At 56.0% G+C, this 21,016-nt stretch overlaps 2 protein-coding genes across 13 annotated transcripts in view; one reads left to right on the top strand and one right to left on the bottom strand.

Moving 5' to 3' along the window:
- Positions 1-11,041, bottom strand: part of IFT140 (intraflagellar transport 140) — a 75,091-nt gene extending 64,050 nt beyond the window's left edge. For 4 of the 9 annotated variants that reach the window (XR_006198004.1, XM_042922964.1, XM_042922971.1 and 1 more), the window contains exons 1-6: positions 10,762-10,926; positions 10,223-10,289; positions 6,720-6,897; positions 4,961-5,182; positions 749-870; positions 491-633 (exon numbers count right to left, since the gene is read on the bottom strand). Coding sequence is in view for 8 of the 9 variants with exons in the window: in XM_042922964.1 (XP_042778898.1) it covers positions 491-633; positions 749-870; positions 4,961-5,182; positions 6,720-6,866 (634 nt within the window). In the remaining variant the exon portion in view is untranslated. The other 5 variants (XM_042922968.1, XM_042922965.1, XM_042922966.1 and 2 more) reach the window with 5 other exon arrangements.
- A 1,608-nt stretch (positions 11,042-12,649) lies between these two features.
- The window catches only part of CRAMP1 (cramped chromatin regulator homolog 1), a 57,073-nt gene continuing 48,706 nt past the window's right edge, over positions 12,650-21,016 (top strand). For 3 of the 4 annotated variants that reach the window (XR_006197987.1, XR_006197988.1, XM_042922857.1), the window contains exon 1: positions 14,969-15,418. Coding sequence is in view for 2 of the 4 variants with exons in the window: in XM_042922857.1 (XP_042778791.1) it covers positions 14,980-15,418 (439 nt within the window). In the remaining 2 variants the exon portion in view is untranslated. Of the gene's footprint in view, positions 12,939-14,968; positions 15,419-21,016 lie in introns of those variants that run through there. The other variant, XM_042922858.1, reaches the window with a different exon arrangement.

Genomic DNA, 21,016 nt, shown 5'->3' with positions numbered 1-21,016 from the left:
ACCCCTCTTCTTTGCCTGCACCCCATACTGCACTCATCTGCTGCCGCGGGTGCCTGTGTCCCTGCTCACACTGAGGAGTCAGGACCCAGACAGACGGTGCCCCCGCCCGTCCTGCCCTGTCACACTCCCTCCCCAGAGCTCAGGTCAGGGCGCTTCCGGGCCACACAGACTGGACAACAAGAGGGCAGCACCGTCCCCCTGCCTGGAGCTGCACACAGGAGCAGCTGGGGCGGGCGGAGGTACCAACGGGGCCTTGTCCTGAGAGCCCTCCAAACACAAGCCGAGCCCATCCGCCTCCATCAGGACCAGGTGAGGGCCTTCTCTGAACGCTGGGTCAGTGATGGCCGAGAGTTGCTGACGCGTCACTCTAAGGCTGGCACACACACAGGCTACTGCTTTTTTATGCAGAGACATCACCTCTTTGTTCACAGTCCCTACCAGACGCCCCTAAACGCTTCAATGTCCTAGAATCCCCACCTAAGATTCTCACCATCCATCAGGCTGACAAAGAACGACAGTCCCTCTTGAGAGCCCATCTTCAGGAGACTCCCAAAGCTGCTTTTCCTCCAGTTAAACATGTCCAGGGCTCGTTCATCGCCACTCACAGCCGCCTTCGCCAGCTGAATGAGGTCCCTTTGGAAGGCAGACACGACAGGAAGTCAGAGTCCCAGAGATTCCTTACAGGAAGGCGTGGTCACTGCAGATGTGCCCGCAGCCCACCCCGCACCAGCCCCACGCTCTTACTCACTCGCCAGGAGGGGGGAGCCGGAAGATGCAGTGGGTTAGGTGTTTTCCGTAGTCGTGCTTCAGCAGAGGAGGCCCTTGTACCCGACCCCTTTGGTCCAACCTCCACAAGAGCAGGACGCCAAGCTGGAAAACCCAACACCGCGTGAAGGAGACACAATCTTACGGTGACCGGTGGGAGTGTTACGCGGCGCGAGAGAATAAACGCCGATTCCTTTTACGACAAGTCACAAAACCGTTACGTGTGCGCCGTGAACGTGGGAGGAACAGGAGCCTTCCGTGTGCCCTCTGCCACCCTCACTCCCCCAGATAACACCTGCCACACAGCCAGCTTTCAAAACTCAATTTTTGAGTAGACTCAGATTTACGAAAAGCGGTAGAGGTCATTCAGAGAAGTCCCGTTCTCCACCCCTCACTTCTCCTGTGAGCAGACCTTACTTAGCATAGTGCGTTTCCCAGATTTAACAAGCCGACACTGACGTACTGTATTGACTAGGGTCGTGCTTTATTCACACTTACTTTCTCCCTGGGTCCCCCCCTCCCCCACCAGGAGCCACAGGACATTTGGGCGTCACGTCCCCTTAGGCTCCTCTGGGCCGGGACAGTGTCTCTGACCCCCCCAGCTTGCAGGACTGGTCAGGGATGATGTGGGGCGTCCCTCCGTCGGGACCCGTCTGATGCTTTTCTGGCGACTGGGCTGGGTTGTAGGTTCGGGGAGAAGGCCACGGAGATCGCGCGCCCTTCTCGTCACGTCACGTCACATCACACGGGTGATCGGTGCCACTGACGAGCCTCATCTGTGCCACTGCTGACCCTCCCCGCCCGGTGAGGTCCCTTGGGTGACCTTGTCCACGGTGAAGTCTTTGCTTCTCCCCCCTCTCCGTCCCGTACTATTTGGAACGAAGTCACCCGCTTGAGTGTGGACCATCTACATAATCGCTTGGGTTCTTCAGGACGAGAGATTTGTCTCTTCTCCACCACTCACTAATTACTACATCACGGGTTCACACCCCTGTTTATGTCACAGACGGTGACTTTCCGCTTTGGGTTACAATCCAGCACCACTTGGTTCACTTTCGAGCTCCAGCTTCGGCCACCGGGAGGTCTTTCGTTAGCTCCTGCGTCCCTCCGACCCACCCCGGACCGCGGGATCTGCGAGCACTTCCCTTACTTGCTGGCTCTCCAGATCCTCTGGGCTCAGGGCCCGGCCCCAGTCCTGGGATCAGCCATCTTCCCAGGAAACCACCACCTGGGGACAGGCGTACTACATGTGCAATTTTTAAGTCATCGAGCTCTCAAGCTTAGGGTGCTCATGAGCACGAGAGGTCGGGTGGGGAAACTGTGCCATCGGGACCGGGCCAGGAGGCCTCTGTGGCTGCGGAGGCATGCTGAGCTTTGCCAAACGGCACCACTTCCGTAGAATCCGTCAGCAAGGAGGCCCACGCAGCTGTCAGGGCACATCTCCCGCTCGAGGAGGCTGCCACACACTCTTCTTCCCATCCTTTGTTCTCTCAGCGTGCCCCCGATCGTCCCGCAGGCCCGAGAGCACTAGATCATCGTAAATGGGAAAGTGCTTTCCAGATACAGATGGCCCTCGAACAACCCGGGTCTCGACGTGGGTCCTTTATAGGTGGACTTTCAGGGTATGGTGCCGTAAACGTATCTTCTCTTCCGTGTGAGTTTTTTGCAGTTTTCTTTATTCCAGCCTACTTTATGGTAAGCACACAGTATATGATACACCCGGTGCGTAAAACGTTGTTATTCGACTGTTAGGTTACTGGCCAGGCTTTGCGTCAACAAAGGCTGTTAGCAGGTAAGCTTCTGGGGAGTCAAAGTTATACTCAGATCTCTGACTGGGAGAGGCTTGATGCCCCTAACTCCCAGGTGGTTCCAGGATCAGCTGTAGTGTCGGCCTTAAAAGGCAACTTACACATAAAGTCTCTCAGCAAAGCCCCCTCGGGTTTCTGGGTAACCGGGTACCAGACCGGAGGCAACACCTGAGCTGCCTGGTCTCCCTTGTGGCGACAACATTCATCGCAGTTTTATACACTCTAGACACAAGTCACCTCGGAAGACAAGAAACTCAGCCCCACGCACGAGCAAGAGTCTAATGTACGAGACGAAAGTGCAGTCAGTGTGTTGACACGTGAGTGTCGGGACATACCATCACTTCACGTGACCAGTGACACATTAGGACCCACGGCACCCTGACTGATAACAAATATGTCCTCGCTCATTCAGAGGACCAAACGTTCCCTCACCACTGGTTCATGGAACCTCCCGTAAGAAGGGCCACAGATATGTCTCCGCTCACGTTAACGAAGGTGACTTTGGGTCTCTGCCCGGGGGCGGGGTGGCTGCCGGGAGGACCCGCCACTGGTCAGAGGGCTCCAGCGAGGCCTCCATAACCGCCCAGGACTGCGATCGCAGGCCTCCGGGCAGGGAGGGGTGGGGGGAGTGGCACCCGGCGAGGACTCGAGGACTCGGGAGCTCTGCGCCCTCCCCGGACGTGCCCCGTGCGTCTCTTCATCTGGCTGCTGCCTCGTGTCCTTTATCGCATCCTTCCACACACCGCTAAGCGCGAGTACGTGGTTCCCTGGCCTCTGGGAGCCGCTCTAACCGGCTGCAAGAGCCCGAGGAGGACCCTCCACTCTGTGGCCTGTGGCGGGAGCACGGGTGGGGGTGGGGGTGCGGGATGGAGGCCGTGACCCGTGGGACCTGGCGCTGTCTCTGGGTGCACGGTGTCAGAACGGAGTTGAATTCTGGGCACCCCGTGCACGAGGACTACTTAGTGTTCAGTGTTAGGGAACCCTGTTCCCCACCCCTGCTGGCACTGGCTCAGGGAACCAGCAAGGCTCCCCACATTGCTACCTGTCACCTAACTGCCACCCCCCGCCAAGCACAAGTCTATACTGAGGGACAGTCTACAAAATAACCTGTCTGGACTCCTCCGTTTGGTGATGTCACCAAAGACTAAAAACAAGAGAAGAAAGGAAAGAGGAGACCAGGGAACCGTTCGTGATTCAGGGAAACCAAAGAGAAGGGACAGCCAAACGCAGCGCGTGGTCCTTGGCCACATTCTGGGTTAGGACAACACCCGCCGTGGACGGGACAGGACGGGACAGCCCGAGAGGGCGCCGCCTCAGCGCTCGCCTTCCTCAGAGCGAGTGCCACACACATGGCAGCTGTGTACAAGTCCTTGTCCTCAAGACATCAACGCCAGAGGACCTGGGGTGAAGTGTGATCTCTGCGACAAATTCTCAAGTATTCAGGGGAAAAGACAGAGAGAGAAAGCAGACATGTCAAAATGGAACAACTAGAGAAGTTACGTGAAGGGTACACGGTGCTCCTCGGGCTAGTCTTTCAACTCCTTTAATAGCTTGAAATTTTTCAGAAGTGGCAACGGGACAGAATGCGTCGGTATGTGCTGCTGTGAATCGGAAGAAACGGGAGAAGCTTCGGGAAGCTGTGGGCGCTGGAGGGCGGGGTGGAGGGGAGCGGAGTGCATGGGGTTGCAGAGTCTTGTCACGGTAGAGACCTTTTCATAGTCTGTGGACTTTGACACACGTGAACGTATTACCTTGCCCCAGGGAAATGAATGACCGCAGTGTAAAATTTCTGCCACACGTCTGTGAAATCGAATTAGGTATAGATGCTGGTTCTCAGCCTGGGAACACTTACTTAGCATTTTCGGCTGATAACTCTGTGTTGTGGGAAGTTTCTTGGGTCTTCACCCACTAGATGCCAGTAGACGGCCCCCTCCAGCCACTCTGACAGCAAAAACATTCTGCCAAGTGTCCCCCGGGGGCAAAGTGAGCTCCATGAGGAAGCCCTGAGCTAGACAATTAGGACCAGGGCCTCCCAGGCAACGAAGGAGTGTGCTCAGGGAACCTGCTGATTCGGGGGTGGGAGGTGGGGGGAGCATAAAAGTGACAGTACCTGTAACAGTCACCTCACCTTGATGAACATAAGTTTCCTAGAAAAGTTCACTTAAAAAATTACAGACACGCTTCTGCCAGAGTATGACGGTAGGACGAAATTTTCAAACCTTACTTTCAGTATAAAACAGATTCTGCCATGACATCCAACAAGGTCAAGTGAATTCAGCAACCACTATGTCTCAAATTCTGACCTTTAACACTCTTCCCCACTTGCACTCTAACAGCACCGACAGGGATGCAGCGATCCGAAATCAGTGACAACCACGTCTGCTTACCCTGTCCCCCGACACGAGGCAGTTCCCGTTGGGGCTCCACTTGAGGACGGTGATGTCGCTGGTGTGGGTCGGGGGGACCGCATGCTGCTCCTTGTCCTGCTTATTAAACACTGTCACTTCTCCGGTCTCCCAGCCAACAGCCAGGATCATTCGCGTCGGATGCCAGCACAAGGAAGTGACCCGGAACGACCTCTCGATATGCGTATCGGGCGCATGCTCACCCTACAACGGACAAGAGGTAAATCCCACGTGGTGAAGGGAGACAGCTACTCTGGAACTTCTGGCTGATCAATGAAATCGGTATCAGCTAGAGGATATAAGGAGCTGTTTATAAAGGAAATGTTCTACTTAATTTTCATAGAAACACCAATCTTACCCTTGGCTACGAAGGCATAGAATTAAGACTCAACTGACCACGCTGACCAGGTTATCAAGGCATATGATCTCATACCTCATACTCACAACGGCTTGGTTGCTAGCTAGCATTTCAATGGGTTCCAATAAAACTTTATTTACAAAAATAAGCACTAGTCCCGGAGGTCAAGTCCGTTGACCCCAAGGTTCTATAAGTGCGGGCTCTTTTTTTTTTTTTTTTAAGTTTTTTAATGTTTATTTATTATTTTGAGAGAGACAGAGACAGAGTGCAAGCGGGGGAGTGTCACCAACCCTGACACGGGGCTTGAACTCATGGACGGCGAGATCATGACCTGAGCTGAAGTCGGACGCTCAACCGACTGAGCCACCCAGGCACCCCTGAGTGCAGGCTCTTGGGTGACCCCAGGAGCCTTTCCAGGGTCTGCAATGCCAAAGTTATTTGCGGCCCCTCTCACCTCCAGGCTGTTTTCCAGGAGCGGGGGACCTCAGATAGGACCCAGAAGCACGCAGACATCACTGATGACCTTCGCCGCTCCAGTGAAGGTGCGGTGGGACTTCAGAGGGTTGTAGCGGGAAGGGAAACGTAATTGTCTTTGTGACACGTGAGGGGTGTTGTGCACGGAGAGCGGTGGGGAGCAGGGGGTGGGGGGGGCTTCTACAAAGCTCTCGAAGAGCCATCCCAGAAAGAGATGTGCTGATGTCCTGACCCGGTACCTGTGCCACGACCTTATTTGGAAATAAGAGTCTCTGCACATGATCAGGTTAAGAAAAGGTCATTAGAATGGGCCCGAAGCCAATGGCTGGTGTCCTTACAAGTAGGGGAAAGAGACACAGACACACATGATGGCAGTGGAGCGATGTGGGTACAAGCAGAGGCGGCCGCCGGAAGCCAGGATGAGGGCTGGCACGGTCCTCTCCCAGAGTCATCGGGGACAGCATGGCCCTGAGGAGCCCTCATTTCAGACTGTGGCCTCCGGACTGTGAGAGGACAGATTTGTTTTAAGCCACTCAGCTCAAAGGGATTCGTTATGGCGGCCACAGGACACCAGCAGTTTCCGATGGCCAACGTGGCCAACAGGAGACTGGACCGGGACGCACAGATGCACGGAGGGGTTGGCTCTGGTCAGAGGCCACAGGCTGACTGTGGAATCTGCTAGACACTCCTAACTATGTCCCCAACCTAAGTGCCGGGGCTGAGAGAACTGTCCACATTGAAGGGCTTTTATAATATTGGGAGTTTGAACCCCAGGAAAACGTGATACACACACACACACCCCACATTCCACACACTCCCCCACACCCGTGTGCACACATATACGTGAGAACGAAGAGGAGACAACAGCCAGAGCTCTGGGAGTCAGCATTGTGGCTTCTTACTACTCACTTGTTCCAGGTATACATCCACGCTGCCTCCTGAGGTCGGGCTGATGGAGGCAACTGCCAGGAACGGATGCACAGGGTGCCAGTGGATGTGGGAAGGAGACCCAACGGAGTCCGGGGCTTCCACTCGGTGGTCAAAATAGAGGGCCATGATGACACTCAGACCAAGTCAGGGCTCAAACCTGCGTGGGAAAGATGGCCAAGTCCTGTTGGTTTTGAACAAAACAAAGACAGTGACCATACAAGGAACCAGGAAGGACAAGCATCATGAAGCCAACATCGGAACATGATGCAACTGACAAAGGCCCCTTAAGACCATGCAGGCAACTTTATGTGGAAGAGAACTCTAACAGGGGGAAAGCGTACAATAAGCAAGAAATTGGACCCGGAATGATCCAGGCACGACGGAAAGAATAAAACACTGCCATCAAAACAATAAAGTAAAGCCCAGCAGGCTAGACGACATCTTTATTCCAATCATAAGGAGGACAATTTGCATTTCCATAGCTGCCCTTTGAGCAAAAATCCCCAGCCAAATAGAAGTGAAACTGCTTCACAGAAATATATAGAAAAACCTAGTATTCGACTTGCTATAAAGCCTGAAGACCACGGCTGTCTTCAACATCAGACTCTCAGGTAGTAGAAAGCAAGAGGGTTCCTTTAGAGAATCGAGAAAACGAAGCCACGACAACAGCAGGGACGGTGAACTTGATTCGTTCTCCGGACTTAACGTCTTTCTTTCCCGGAAAAGATTTGCGTACTGCCCTACACAGGAGGGTGGGACGGTGCGTGACTGGCCAGTCCCGCTGCCCACTTCTCACACCCTCGAGTCAGTTTGGGGCAGCTAACTGGCAGATAAGGCAATATTTGCAGGTTCGTGGGCTATCATTTAAAAGTATTCAACGTCATGCCCGTTAGAATGCCCGTTATCAGATAAAGAAGATGTGGTTTACATAGAAGACGTACTGCTTGGCAATGAGAAAGAATGAAATGCTGCCATTTGCAACAACGTGGATGGAATGGAGGGTATTAAGCTGAGTGAAATAAGTCAGTCAAAGATATCACAGGCTCTCCCTCATATGTGGAACTTGAGAAACTTAAGATCATGGGGGAAGGGAAGGGGAAAAAACAGTTTCAAACAGACAGGGAGACGAACCATAAGAGACTCTTAAATACAGAGAACAAGCTGAGTGTTGATGGGGGAGCGGGGGGAAGGGGAACATGGGTGATAGGCAGCGAGGAGGGCACTCGTTGGGATGAGCGCTGAGTGTTGTACGTAAGCGACGAATCACGGGAATCTACCCCCAAAACCAAGAGCGCCCCGTATACACTGTATGTCAGCTAACGCAGCAATAAATTGTATTTTTAAAAAAATGGCTGTTAACCAGAAAGATAGAAAATAACTCTTGGCACTGCCGGTGGGGGTGCGAACTGGTGCAGACGCTGTGGAAGACGGTATGGTGGTTCCTGAAAACTCAAACACAGAAGGACCATGTGGTTCAGCGGCTCCACCTCTGGGTGTACACCCGGAAGACTGAAAGCAGGGGGTCGGGTACATCCTTGTACACGCACGTTCACAGCAGCACTATTCACAGTAGTCAGAAAGACGGAACAACCACTGTCTCTTGGCAGATGAGTGGAGAGACACAATATGGTGCACATACAGAACACAGAATGAACCAGCCTTGAGATTCTGACATGTCACGATATCGATGAACATAGGAGACGTTACGTTCCGCTCAGCGAAATAAGCCAATCACAGAAGATCGAATGCGGTGTGTTTCTACCTCTGGGAGGGACCTAGCATAGTCACCAAGAGACAGAAAGTGAAAGGGTGGGTACCGGGGCCTGTAGCGCTGGGGGATGGGGAGCTAGTGTTTAATGGAGAGAGGATTCCTGTTTGGGAAGATGAAGAATACTGAAGAGGGTTGGTGGGGATGGTTACACCACACGGCAATGTGCTTAATGTCACCGGTTGTATACACGCAAATAATTAAAATATTAGATTTTATATTACGTATATTTAGCCACAACAAAAAAAATGGTGTTAAAAAAAAAAATGAATGCTGCGACGTTCTATCATCGGAGTGGAGAATGGACTACGTCATTTGCTTTAGTAGCAACAATAATTCTATCAGAGGAAGCCTCGAAGTCTCAAGCTTGGATTTAGAGAAGGAAACCCATTTCAGGAAGAAGCTAAATGCACGAAGGTACAAATGAACAGTCACATATCAAACGTTCCCCTTTTTCTTCTGAGTATATACTGAGTCCGAAACACACGCACACTTTCTGAGGTGGTGTTCTCACTGCCATGGAGTAAGGAACACATGCTGGGGGCTGCTGGTGGAGCAGGGAGGCAGGGGCGGGAGGCGTGGGGGGCCGGAGTCAGGGGAAGGGGCAGGATCCAGAGACCTCTCCCCCCCCCCCCCCATCACAAAGGGGACATCCACTCTGGACGGGGCTCCGACTGTCCTTATGCACTTTCAAATGAAGTCAGTACAACGGAAAAAAACCGCATAAAAATCTGGGCGTTTAAACGAAAGGAAACGTTTACGTTAAAACAAAGGAAAGCTTTTGAGTTTTCATGTGTCGCAGCCAACCAAGGGTGGAAATTTGGGGCTATGACAAATTTGTACTTGTGTTTAACAATTTTACTTGGTGAAAATATTGCTCTGAAAAAAAGTCATGTTAATTTTGTTAGACTGAAGGAAGAGTTACCACAGCACTTGAGGTAAAACCTGGTTTCCCCTGTATTTTTTGTCTCAAACATCGCTGTGGAATAAGCATGGGTGCTCACAGGTTTTATTTTTTTAACGTTTTGTTTATTTTTGACCCAGAGAGAGAGACAGCATGAGCGGGGTAGGGGCAGACAGAGAGGGAGACACAGAATCCCAAGCAGGCCCCAGGCTCTGAGCTGTCAGCACAGAGCCCGATGCGGGGCTGGAACCCAGGAACCGTGAGATCATGACCCGAGCCCAAGTCGGCTTAAGCCACCCAGGCGGCCCACTCTCAGGTCTTTAAACTACTTTTTCCTGCCTGGGACTTCCTGGGAGACTCCCTCCCCCACACTCCACCTTTGGATATTCAGAAGCCCCAGCCCTCTCTGACTTCACTACCAGGTTGTTCTAGGCTTCTCTCCAGCGTCCCCACACAGGCTGGTCCTTCATTGCAAAGTCCTTCAGACTTCATTGCAAATGTGTGCTTGACTGACTTCTCTACCTGCTGCAGGTGGGGGTCCCTGGCTGCACCCCCAGCCCTGAGAACAGCACCCCCTCCAGGCGAATACGATGAAAATATTGATTAGCAAGGGAAGATGCTCTTGCTGGTTTATTGCAAACAGCGGCCAAGGTGGGTGAGTCCGTTTTTACCCAGTGTGATGGATTGCTCACCATTCCTTGTACCTGCGTTTCAACGTTTTTCCACCACGAAGAAGTATTATCTGCATAATCATAAACAAAAGCTACCAGAGTAAACACAAGAAGAGGTGACTAACGACATTATCCTTACCTAACGACACCGATCAGTGGCATCAGTTCGCAAACAAGCGCACTTCCTTTCCTTAAACTCAGGGCCTCTAGAACAACAAAAAAGTGGCAAATGTACAAACTTTGAGGAAAAGAAGCAAATTCCGTTAGTTCTAAGCGATTTGCTCCTGTCCGACGCCAGTCCCTGCCGCGGACCACCGCCTCGGGACGCCCGGCTCAGCTGAGGGTTCGGGGTGCGCAGGCGGACTGAGCAGCGAGGGGGGACGGGGGGAGGCTCTGGGGGGCGGCGGCAGAATACAGGGGCGCGGGCACTCGCGGCCACCCAGCCGGCGCCCCCTCACCGCAGACGGTTCAGGGTCACAGCCGCAGGCCTTGCACGCGAGGGCCGACCGGCCGCGCATAGGGGCGGTTTTCTAACTCCCACCCCGTCCCGCGGGGGGTCCCGGGAGCCCTGCCGGCGCCGCCCGCCTCCCCTCCCGAGCCCCGCCGGGGGCTCGTCCCGCCCCGCGGCCCTCGGTGGAGCCCGGACTGCGCCCGCTGTGGCCATCATCGCGTGCTGACCTCGGACGCCGCGCCCAGCTCCCGCCGACCCCGACCCGACCCGCTCGGCCGAGGCCCGGTTTCCGGAGGAAAATGGCCCGGGGGTCCGCGGGACCGGGGTCTGGCCCGGCTCGTCATCGCTCCGCTCCCCCGCCCCAGACCGCCACGGAGCCCCTACCCGGCGGCTCGCAGCCCTCGCCCTTCGACCCCACTCACCTCCGCCGAGCCGCAGCGCGTTGCCCGGACAACGGCTGCGCGCGGAACGCGGAAACTGCCGAACGTGAGAGCGGCGGAAGCCGAGGCCACCCGAAGCGCCTCGAGAGGCCGGAAAGAGCCGAATACGGTCGAGAGTGTTCGTGAGGCGCCAAGGGCAAGAGTCCCCGCCGGCGGCCAGCTCCGCGGTCCTGCGGGGCATTTTGTCCCCGTCGCAGTTTACAACCAACAACGCCAGCTCAGAAAGGGGAGCTAGGAGGCCAGCATTTGCCTGTGCTGCGCAGAGAAGGGAAGCGGGTGACATTTTTATAGGTGTGATGAGGATGCAAAGCCTGTTGGGACCGGCTCCTGCAGTTACACCTTAATAAACGGGTTGGTCAGCTGACAGTGTGGAGGAGAAACGGAACGCCATCTTCCTTAAGATTCTCTTCGGTTCATCTTCTTCGGTCTTTGGGACCGCACACCGTTTGCTGGGCTCTACTTTGTCTCATCTCAAGGAGGAGGGTGTGGTTCAAGAGGATTTCTGAGCAAAGCCGATTGATTCGACGTAATACTTCATGTGCATGCAACGCTTTGGGGGCCGTATGGACTCCTTTGGCGAGAAAATGGTAGCCAAGGGTACCCATGGCTTCATCCCATTAGAAACCAATGTGACTCGTGGCGGCAGATTGCAATCCCAAAGGCACTAGAACGTGCGCCCTGGCCTTTTCGGTCAGGCGTGCTTAAACTTGGAAATTAACTTTGAACAACACAGCAAAGTCATGTCGTTAAAGGGAAAAAAATGTTGCTACAGCAAAGAAGTCCACATTAAGTGAAAAAAATAAAAGGAAAATGCAGATACTACTGGATCCGACAGGATAGGTGCTGGATCACATAGGTACAAGGAATATGCCGTTTTTAAAGACCTCATTTTCAGAAACAAAAACCCTGACATGAGACACTTTCGGTTTAAGGTGTACTGCGTGTTACTTTGATGCATTCATGTTATGTGGCGGCTGTAGCGACATCGGTCATATGACGTAACTAAGTACAATATTATCGTCTGCATCCGTCTTATTGTGCATTAGACCTCTATGACTCATACGCTGCTCCTTCCAGGTTTGTACCCTCGAACACCACCCCGCTTTATCCTCTCTTCCGTAAGAAACGCGAGAATTTAGAACACACTCCTTTATCGCCATGACGAAGAAATATGACCCACGTGCCCAGCGCCATCCACTGCACTAAGAAACTTCAAAAGCACACACTCGATCTAATAAAGGGCATCTTTATCTCACTCAGTTGCATTTGTATACTTTGTCGTCAAAAACCCGGTTCGCGCCGGATTCAAGACTCTGAGCTGAGGCGGCGTTTACTTCTCACGCATCCGTCAACACAGCTCCGGCCAATCACAGCCAGGGCGCTGGCCCTATTGGCTGTCTATCCGCCAATCCGGAGAGACGCATTGGCCCGCACGGCCGCGAGGCCGGCGTCACAACACTACCAGCGTCGCAGGCCCGCCCCGCGCCCCCTCCCAGCGTCCGTACGTGCAAGCGCGCGCGCCCGCTGCTGGCCAATGGCAGCGCCCCTAGGGGGGCGCGCCCGCTGGAAACTCGGGCGTGCTCGTCCCCGCGCGCGTCGCCCCGCCCTGCCCCGCCCCGCGCGCCGTCCGTCCCGCCCCGCCCCGCGCGCAGTGCCCGCCGTCTCCGCCGGCTGCCGTAGCCGGAACTGCTGCTGAGCGCGGCGGGCCGGGCCTCCGGGAGCTGAGAGGCGGCAGCACCCGCGCCCGCAGCCTCGTCAGCCGCTCGCCTGCCGCGGAGGGGACGTGCCGGGGCGAGGGTCCCCGGGCAACTGCTTCCGAGGCGGGAGGACCACATCGACGTCGCGGCTTCTGTGCAGCGGGCTCTCGGGGGCCGGGGCTGCCCGGCCCGGCCGGTTCTGCGGGCGCCCGGGAGGCCCCCGGGGAGCCCGCGAAGCCAGGCCGCTGCGAGGCGTTGATGAAGAAGGTGACCGGGGGCCGGGGTTCGGGAGGGGTGGGCCGCCCCGACCGCCTGTCATGGCGAGGCCCGGGCCCCAAGTGGAGCGGGGCTGCGGGAGAAGCGGCCTGTGCCCTCGCGTCGGTGCTTACGCACGCGGTACTCCGTCGGGGTGGCCCGGCAGAGTCCGGACCGAGGAGTGGCGCGGTGACAGCGCTCTTTGTGTGCAGCCAGAAGTCGGCCCGGGAGGGAGGGCTTTGCTTTTTCCTTCCCGAAGCCTGACAAAACGGTGTCGAGCCGGGATTTTTCGCTTGAGGTGATTCCACCTCTGCGAACGGTCAGGAAGTAGCGTTGGAGGTTTTCGGTCAAAGGATTCCATCCCCGTGGTTTCCTTTTCCTGTAGGGGAAAACTCTGAAATGTGTCAATATCCTTTTGGTTCTGAGAAGCCGTGTCCTTCTGCGTTCAGGTCTTCCCTGTATTCAGCCAGGCACACAGGCAAGTCTGTTGTGTTGTGGCCGGTGTATGCCCTGCGTGGGTCCTGCCTGGCTTGACTGTGGGTGTTTTGGGAATAAAAGGTCCCTGGGAGTAGGTTTCTCCGCATTATAACCCAGAGAAAGGCCCTTTGGGGTATTCCCAGGTTTCTTAAGTACGAACGATAGATTGAGAAATAGGTCGCCTTAAGTGCTGTGCAGTGAAGTCCTCTAAAAAGTTTGGGTGTTTGCCCTGTATGGTTTTATTCTTTGGCAGAGTTTTTTTTTTTTTTGTATTTGTTTTCTTAACTGTCATTCCTTAAATTTGAATAATTTGTAAGACCAATTCCAGCAGATGAAAACTGGCACAGATCATTTTGTGACAATACATCGGAGCAGTGGGAGGTGTTACTATGATTTTTTGCTATGATTTTTACTCTTTTCTAAATGTTTCAGTGAGAGACCATTGTCCCTATTCCTGTATTTCACCCATAGCCTGGATGCCTTGCTGTCTTTTCCCTTTTGAACGAAGCATTTCCATTCTCAGCAGCTTTGTTGAGGATGTCAAACAGTTTGGACATAGCATCATCACCTGTTGAGGAATCTAATTTTCATCTTTCTTGCTTTATCACAGGTACACATTACTGACCCTTTTGGGGCTTATAATGTGATGCTACCTGATCCTGACTCAGTTTTTGAGCGGATCTGCCTCTCGGGCTTGCGCACATTTTTAGGGTCCTCACTTCTGTGGTTGACATTTCGCACTGCAGCCGGTAACAAAGTTAATGCAAGGGTTTTATCAACGGTTGTCGAGAATTTTTACACGACCCCGTCTTCTGCCCATTCTTGCATTTGGATCTGGACGTGTCTGCGGATGTCACGTTCACTGGTGGCTCCAACCTGTTCCATGCCCCAGGCTCCTTTGTTGTAGAAGCATTTTTAATTCGTAAATCTCGGCAGCAGCACACACCTCCCACCCTAGGAAGCAAGATTCCCAGAAACCCCGAGCTTATTATTCTTTACGTGTGTTTTAAAATAAGCAGGCGGACCGGCAGCCGCGGGCCACCATGGAGTCCCCTGTGCACGCAGGCGAGCCCGCGCCTCTCCCGTGGCGGGGTGGATCCGGGCCCCTCGCCCCCGCTCCGGGGCCAACTTTGGGGAGCGGCGTGTGGGGCAGGTGCGCGGGCCCGGAGCCCCGCGCGTTTTGGGGGCGGGGAGGGGTGGGGTCGGGGGCGCGGGCGCCGAGGCTGGGGCGGCTCTGGGAGACGCCGGCGCGCCAGCCGCCCGCCGCGCAGGCCATGAGTCGCGGCCCCACGGGGTAGGTGGCGCGGGGCTCGGCCCCGGGACCCCGGGACCTCCTCCGGGGCCCGCCGTCCCCGGCCCTCCCCGCCCCCACCCCACGACCCCGCCGGCCGGGGCGCCGCGCGGGCAGGGCGGTCCGGCCGCGGCCCCCCGGACCGCCAGCCCCGCCGCCTCCGCGCCTGCCGGCCGCCGTTCGCCGGGGTCGGCGTCGGGGGCCGGGGGCCGGGCCGGGCCGGGCGGCGGCGGCGGCGGCGGCGGCGGGCGGCCGGGAGGGGATCGGGAACAAACAACGGCGGCCATGTTGAGAGGGCATCGGTGCGCTAAACTTCTCGGGCAGGCTGCCGGGCGCGCGCCTCACCGGGGTCCCCTCCCCTGCCCCGCCAGGATGACAGTGAAGTTGGGAGACGGCGGCGGCGGCGGCGGGGAGGACGGGCTCAAGCGGCTGGGCAAGCGGTCGGCCGAGGAGGACTCGCTGGAGGGCGAGGGGCCCGGCGGCGGGGACGCGGCCGAGGAGAGCGGCGGCACAAAGAGGGACGCCAGGACCCCCCGGGACGGCGGCGACGGCCCCCCTGCGCCTGCGGGCGGCCCGCAGGCCCCGTCCCCGCCGCCCGCCTGCCCGCAGGACCAGCACCACTTCCTCCGGTCCAGCGTCAGGCCGCAGAGCAAGAGGCTCAGGAAGGACTCATCGTGCGCCGGGGGGAGCGGCGGCGCCGGCGGCTCGGGGCCGCGAGGAAAAGGTACGGGACCCCCGCTCCTCCAGGGTGTGCCCCGGACCCCGGGGGGGTGGCTCAGAGGGACCCCCGCCCGCGTCCCCGCGCGCGCTGCCGCTCACTTCAGGTGGCACTGGGCAGGGGACGTGTCCCCTTTCTCCTCCCAAGAGGCTGTTGCTCTCCGTGCTGAAACTCCGGGAAGAGGCAGTGAGTATGCGTTCTGGGCAAGTACAATGGGTTCCTGAGTCTGGGGGGGGTTTCCTGGTAAAGCAGCCTCGGTGACCTACACGGTGGGCTCTTTAAACCTCAGACAATAGTTGGGAGAGGGAAGGCGAAATACCTACCACGTCTCTTTCCTGGACACGAGCTGGTGGACGTACAACAAAGGAGTGGGCTTTTGAAACTCATTTGATAAGAAGCCAAAAGTGACGGATCACAGAGTCTGACTCGGGCCCATCGCTCCCTGCCTCCTGTAGTCTAGGCTCAAAAGTGCTGAGGACACGGGGGTGCAGCCCTTAGACTTTCCACCGGGTGCCACGAAAGGCTGTCCCCTGGGGCAGGAGGTAGTGAGAACATCTGTGGCCTGGGACGTACCTACCGTCTGCGGCATTGGCCCCGCGTTCTGACCCGATGGACGGTAGTGCAGCTTCGGTAGGGTCCCTTCCAGAACCGGGAGGGGAGCTGCGCCGTGGTGCTGCTGCTGCTGTGTTCGTTCTCCGTCGTGTACCGCTTTTCTCTGTAAGAGAGCTGCTCTTAACGTCCTTTTCCTTCGAGGCCGAGTCTGCAGCACATTTACAGGTAGCAAATGGAACAAAGTTCCAATGAGTTTTTCAGGAAAAAAAGTCTTATGTTTAGTTCCTTGGGAAAAGGTAAGTGAAATTTGTTAGACGGCCCTGATCGTCTTAAGAAGGAAAGATTTCAGATACCAACGGAGAAAGAACCCAGTTTGGAGACGTGTGCCAAATGTGTACGATTCAGCGGAGTTCTGCCTTGTCCTCATCTGAGGAGGCCGGCCTCTGAAATCATCCTGGCCTTACCAAATTTTTGGTTTTGGTAGATTGGGTGTAAGTAAAGTTGTAAGTGTGCAGTAATTTGGCACGTTTCAGAAATTAAACCTTGGGTCACATACATTTACGTTGGTGTGAGAGTTGTCAGTTAATTAGGAAAACGTTAATTTGCTTTATTTGTTGTGTAAACCAAATAGCTTTTCCGCTCCTGGTTACAGGTGTGTAAGTCAGCTCAGCCCCTGGGATGCCGTCAATGGTTTGTGGCTTCAGAAGCCCTGGCGGAGCTCAGGGCCTTGTCAACTTGTCCCTCTGACCTTTCGTCTGCTTGTTTGGCTTCTTGAATCTGCCAGAGAGAGGCGCCCACTCCCCTGAGAAACCAGGCACAGCGGTGGCTGCTCACGTGTGACGGGCCGAGTGAAAGCCCTTGGTCACCTGTAAATGGCCAGCTGTGCGTCAGGTGCCGCGGCGCTCTGGCTTCGGTGTGTGGTTAGACTCACAGCCGTCAGGTGATGAGGGGAGGTTTGCTTTCGTTTGCCCAGAAGAGCATGGCTCCGATGGAGAAGGGCCCCTGGAGGAGCCTCACATCACAATATCGGTTCTTGTCCCAGAGTGGCTCTGAGTGGCGATCGACTTTCCGTTAGGAAAATGGAAGCTTGTCAGGATATGTGCTTCTTGGGAGCTACGTACTTTCTTATTTTAGCAAGCTGATATTTCCCGGAGTGAGAGTAAAGTCAAACCGTAATGGTGGCTTTTAGGAGAGGAGTAGGAAGCACGTCTGCTTTGCTTCACAGGGAAGGTTGAGCCTGGAGTTTCCTGGTGGGGTCTGATGTTGGCTCCACGCTTCACGGTGCCCCCCACGTGTCTCGGGAACCTCTGCTTGCTTATCTCCATTAGCAGCCAGCAAAGGTCAGATTCTGACTGAGTGCCCCGTAACCTTTGCAGACACTTCTTAGAGGGGCATCTGTCTTACAGATTGTGGAAATCTCCACCTGGGGTGTGGAGCGCAGATCCAGGGGGAAATGAACAGTCCTAGCGTTTTTTAGTTTTTTCAAAAAATGAGATTTCCATTCGTCTGGTTGTTGGCGGTTCTTTGGCCGATAGCTTGCAGACAGGCGTGCGAAGCTTGCGGTGAGTGTGGGGGGGGACGGTCTTGTGGAGGGAAGGAAGTCCCCCTGGATTGCTGTCCACAGTGCTGTTTTGCTCTCCAAGAGGACCGTGTTTTGTCAACTTCAACAAACAGTGACTTTTTTCTAGCACGATCCTGCATTAAATTCTTTTTGAATTCTAAAGGTCAGGATTTAGCACCTAGGTGCCGGGCATCTCGTATCTGTTACTTCAGTGTCAAGTGGGCGCAGAAACTGAAGTTTTTTGTTTGAATGACGTGCTCCACCTAAGCGGAAGGTAAGCCGCAAACCAAGGATGTGTTTGAGCCTGAAACCCAGAATTCACATATCTGTAAGAACCAGGTCGAGGACACAGAGCTCTCGAGGCTCTTCCGCCTTTGGCCAGTTCGCGATGTGGGTGACTGAGCAAACCTGTCTCTCTCTCGGAGGCTCGGTTTCTTTGTGAACGGGGATAACGCCAGCGTCTGCCTCGGTGCAGTAAATATCACCGTTAAGCCCTTGTGTAAGTCGTTAAGAATCTCCTGACGCCTCTGTTACGGGAAACGTGGATAGTTTTGAGGTTAGGGAGCTAGAGAGGCTGGGCAGGTGGACACGGGCAGGTGTCACCTGTGGGGAGGGGGAGAGAGAGGTCCCAGGAACGCCCCTGAGCTGCTACCCGCCCTGTCGGGCCAGTTGAGGCGGGTGCAGAGTAGACTCTCGCTTTCCATCGCTGCCCTCCCTCTTCCCTGCTCCCTGCCCGAGACCCTTCCTTCCACCCACCTGCGGGCAGGCTGGTCATGAAAGTGCGGGCTCCACAGTTGGGCTGTGTCACCTGGTTTCTCTGTGCTTGTTCTGGGGGAATCAGCAAATCCCTGTGCAGAACTTAACGTATGTTTTGCACAAACCGTGGGCTACTCATAGCTTCTAGGTGTTTTTAGAAGACATCACGTGAGCTCTGCCACCCCGATGGGGTCAGCCTTTGGGAGACGAATACCATACTGGAAAGAGAGGTGAGCCGGCAGTCGGGAGACCCAGGTTCTACTCCCGGAGCTGCTGTGGGGCCGGTTCGGCTGTGGGACAAACGGAGGTCCCTTCAGTGGCCCAAACGTTAGGTTCTTTACTTTCCGAATGGGTCGGCTGAGATAATGGCGAAAGCCACCTTAAGGTAACGTTGAGGGATGAAGGGGTCAGCTTGCAGTCTGGATGTGGGTCCTCTGTGTTTCAAGAGAGCATTCTGGAAGGTAGGTTCTGTGAAGTCGGTGGAGCTCTGTGTGTGTGGGCCTCTGGGAGAGCCCTGCGCAGGGCGTGGTCAGAGTGCGCCCCTCCCCCGGGGCCTTTCTGTCCGGAAAGCGCACCGGGGCTTTGCTCCTCATCTGCTCCGGTCGCTCGTGTTGTCGCTTCTCGGGCTCTTGGGCCAGGCCCCAGGCCTGGGATTCTTGTGCCCAGTGTCAGTCGGTAAGTGACGTTGAATAAAACCAGGTGCGGCGTTGGGGCGCCTGGGTGGCTCAGTAGTTTAAGTGTCGACTTTGACTCAGGTCGTGATCTCGTGGTTTGTGAGTTCTGGCCCCGCCTCAGGCTGTCAGCTGACAGCTCAGAGCCTGCTTCGGATCCTCTGTCTCCCTCTCTCTACTCCTCCCCTGCTGGTTCTCTGTGTCTCTCAAACAGATAAATTAAAAAAAAAAAAAAATTTCAGCGATGACCGTACGGAGCCCACCGCGGCCGCCTGGGCAGGGATACCAGGCTTTGCCAAGAGCTCTCAGACCTCTTGGGGAGAAGAGGAGGAGGAAGGCGGGGTGGTCCCCCCCGCGCCCCATGTGGTGGGGCACACGGTAGAAGACACGGTAGCCCTGACACACGGTGCTGCCTTGTGACCCCCGACCGCACGTCGGGTCAGGAGACCTGCGTCCCTGGCCACCTCAAATCTGGGCCCTGAGGAAGCTGTGCGGGATAGAGAGGAAAACACCCGTGGCCCAGGGGCTCTCAGTGAAAGACTGAATTCAGGGTCATACAGACTGCACTGGCTTCACGTTAAAGAGCCAGACAGAGAGCATAGGCGAGTAGATAAGGCAACATCCGAGCGTTGGCTCGAAGGTGGAGCTAATTTTCAAACACCTCGCTGGCTGTTAACATCAGAACTACCGTTTCTACGGCGCCCGCTTGTGGAATTGCCCTTGGCCCACCGAGGATTCTGTAGGATTTTCGTTTTACGCTGTACACCGTGTCTCGTTTTGGGTTACACGGAGTGGTAAAGAGAACAGAGGAAACGCGACAACGAGCTTTGTCGTGGGCGGTGGCGTGTGCAAGCATCTTACGTCGCGTGACCGCAGCGTTAGCGCCGAAGACCGACGTGCGAAAGGCCGAAGAGATTCTCGGGTGTCGTGTTTGCCTGGGGTCTTGAGAGTTACCTGCAGAAAATCTCGTCATTCGCTGAAGAAGGCGTATGGTTCGTGTGCCTTGGAGGGAGACCAGCCCCGGGCGCGTTGAGGTCGAGGCTGGGTGTCGTGTGGAGGCTGGAGACGCGGCAGACGCTGCGGGCGGGGCCCGGGACACGCGCCGGGACCGTGCGGGTCCAGGTCACCTTCGGCTCGTGGAAGAGGATGTCTCGGAGGCGGGGACCCCACGCAGGGGCTCCGACGGCACGGCTGCGGTGTCCCTTGTGCTCTGTGGAGACCCGGCAAAGGCCGAGCAGGGGGGAGGCGTCCTGGTGGAGGCGAGCAGCTTGCGGAAGACCGGCGTGCTCCACGTCTGCTGACGCAACGCCCTGCCCGGGAATGGCCTTGTTCCATGTCATCCTTCTGGCCTTGGTGGCAAGGGCATCCCCTCAGTCACGGCTGGGCTCTAAGAGTGAGCCTGGCCGCTGTGGCGTCGGACATGGAGGGCGTGTGCTACGAAGGGCACAGAAGCAGCCCCTGTCTCGACCGTGGCATGTTGTGACCGGAGGCGGCCAGGTGAACGGACCGGCATGTGTCATGCTCGGCCTCTGAAAGGTCCCCATCCCTTCTCACCGCAGACCCGGGCCACGAGGAAGCGTTCCGGCGCCTGGAGATGCGCTTCCGTCCGCGGACATTGGAACGTCTTTCTAGCTGAGGGCGGACGAAGTGCGGGGTGGCCCGCCTGAGTCCCCCTCGAGGGACGTCACGCAGCACCTCGCGGTGCGGGTCTTCTGTCAGTCTCCGCGTTCATACCTTTAGAAGGAGGCTCCCCAGACTCGAAAGGAAACGTCCAGGATAGCGAGTTAGTGCGTCTTCTGTGTCTTACCTGGTCACGTCCCACGGTTTTGTTTTCAGCCGTACACGTGCTCCCCAGTCCTAACTCTTGCCGCTGACTGCCACGTGAGCTTGGGCATGTCATTGAACCTGTCCGTTCCTTTTTGCGTCGCAGGCTGAGGGAAGGATGTCGAGGTCAAGTTCCCTCCGTCCTGAAATCCGTGGATTTTTCAGCTCGGTGTGTAGTAAAAATACAGAAGCAGCTGTGTGTGACGCGGGTGTCAGCCACCATTGTGTTGTGTGGCTCGA

The sequence above is a fragment of the Panthera leo genome, chromosome E3, assembly GCF_018350215.1.
Source record: "Panthera leo isolate Ple1 chromosome E3, P.leo_Ple1_pat1.1, whole genome shotgun sequence".
NCBI classification, from domain to species: domain Eukaryota; kingdom Metazoa; phylum Chordata; class Mammalia; order Carnivora; family Felidae; genus Panthera; species Panthera leo.
Note: the sequence above shows the minus strand (reverse complement) of the source record. Positions and strands in the feature narration are given on the sequence as shown.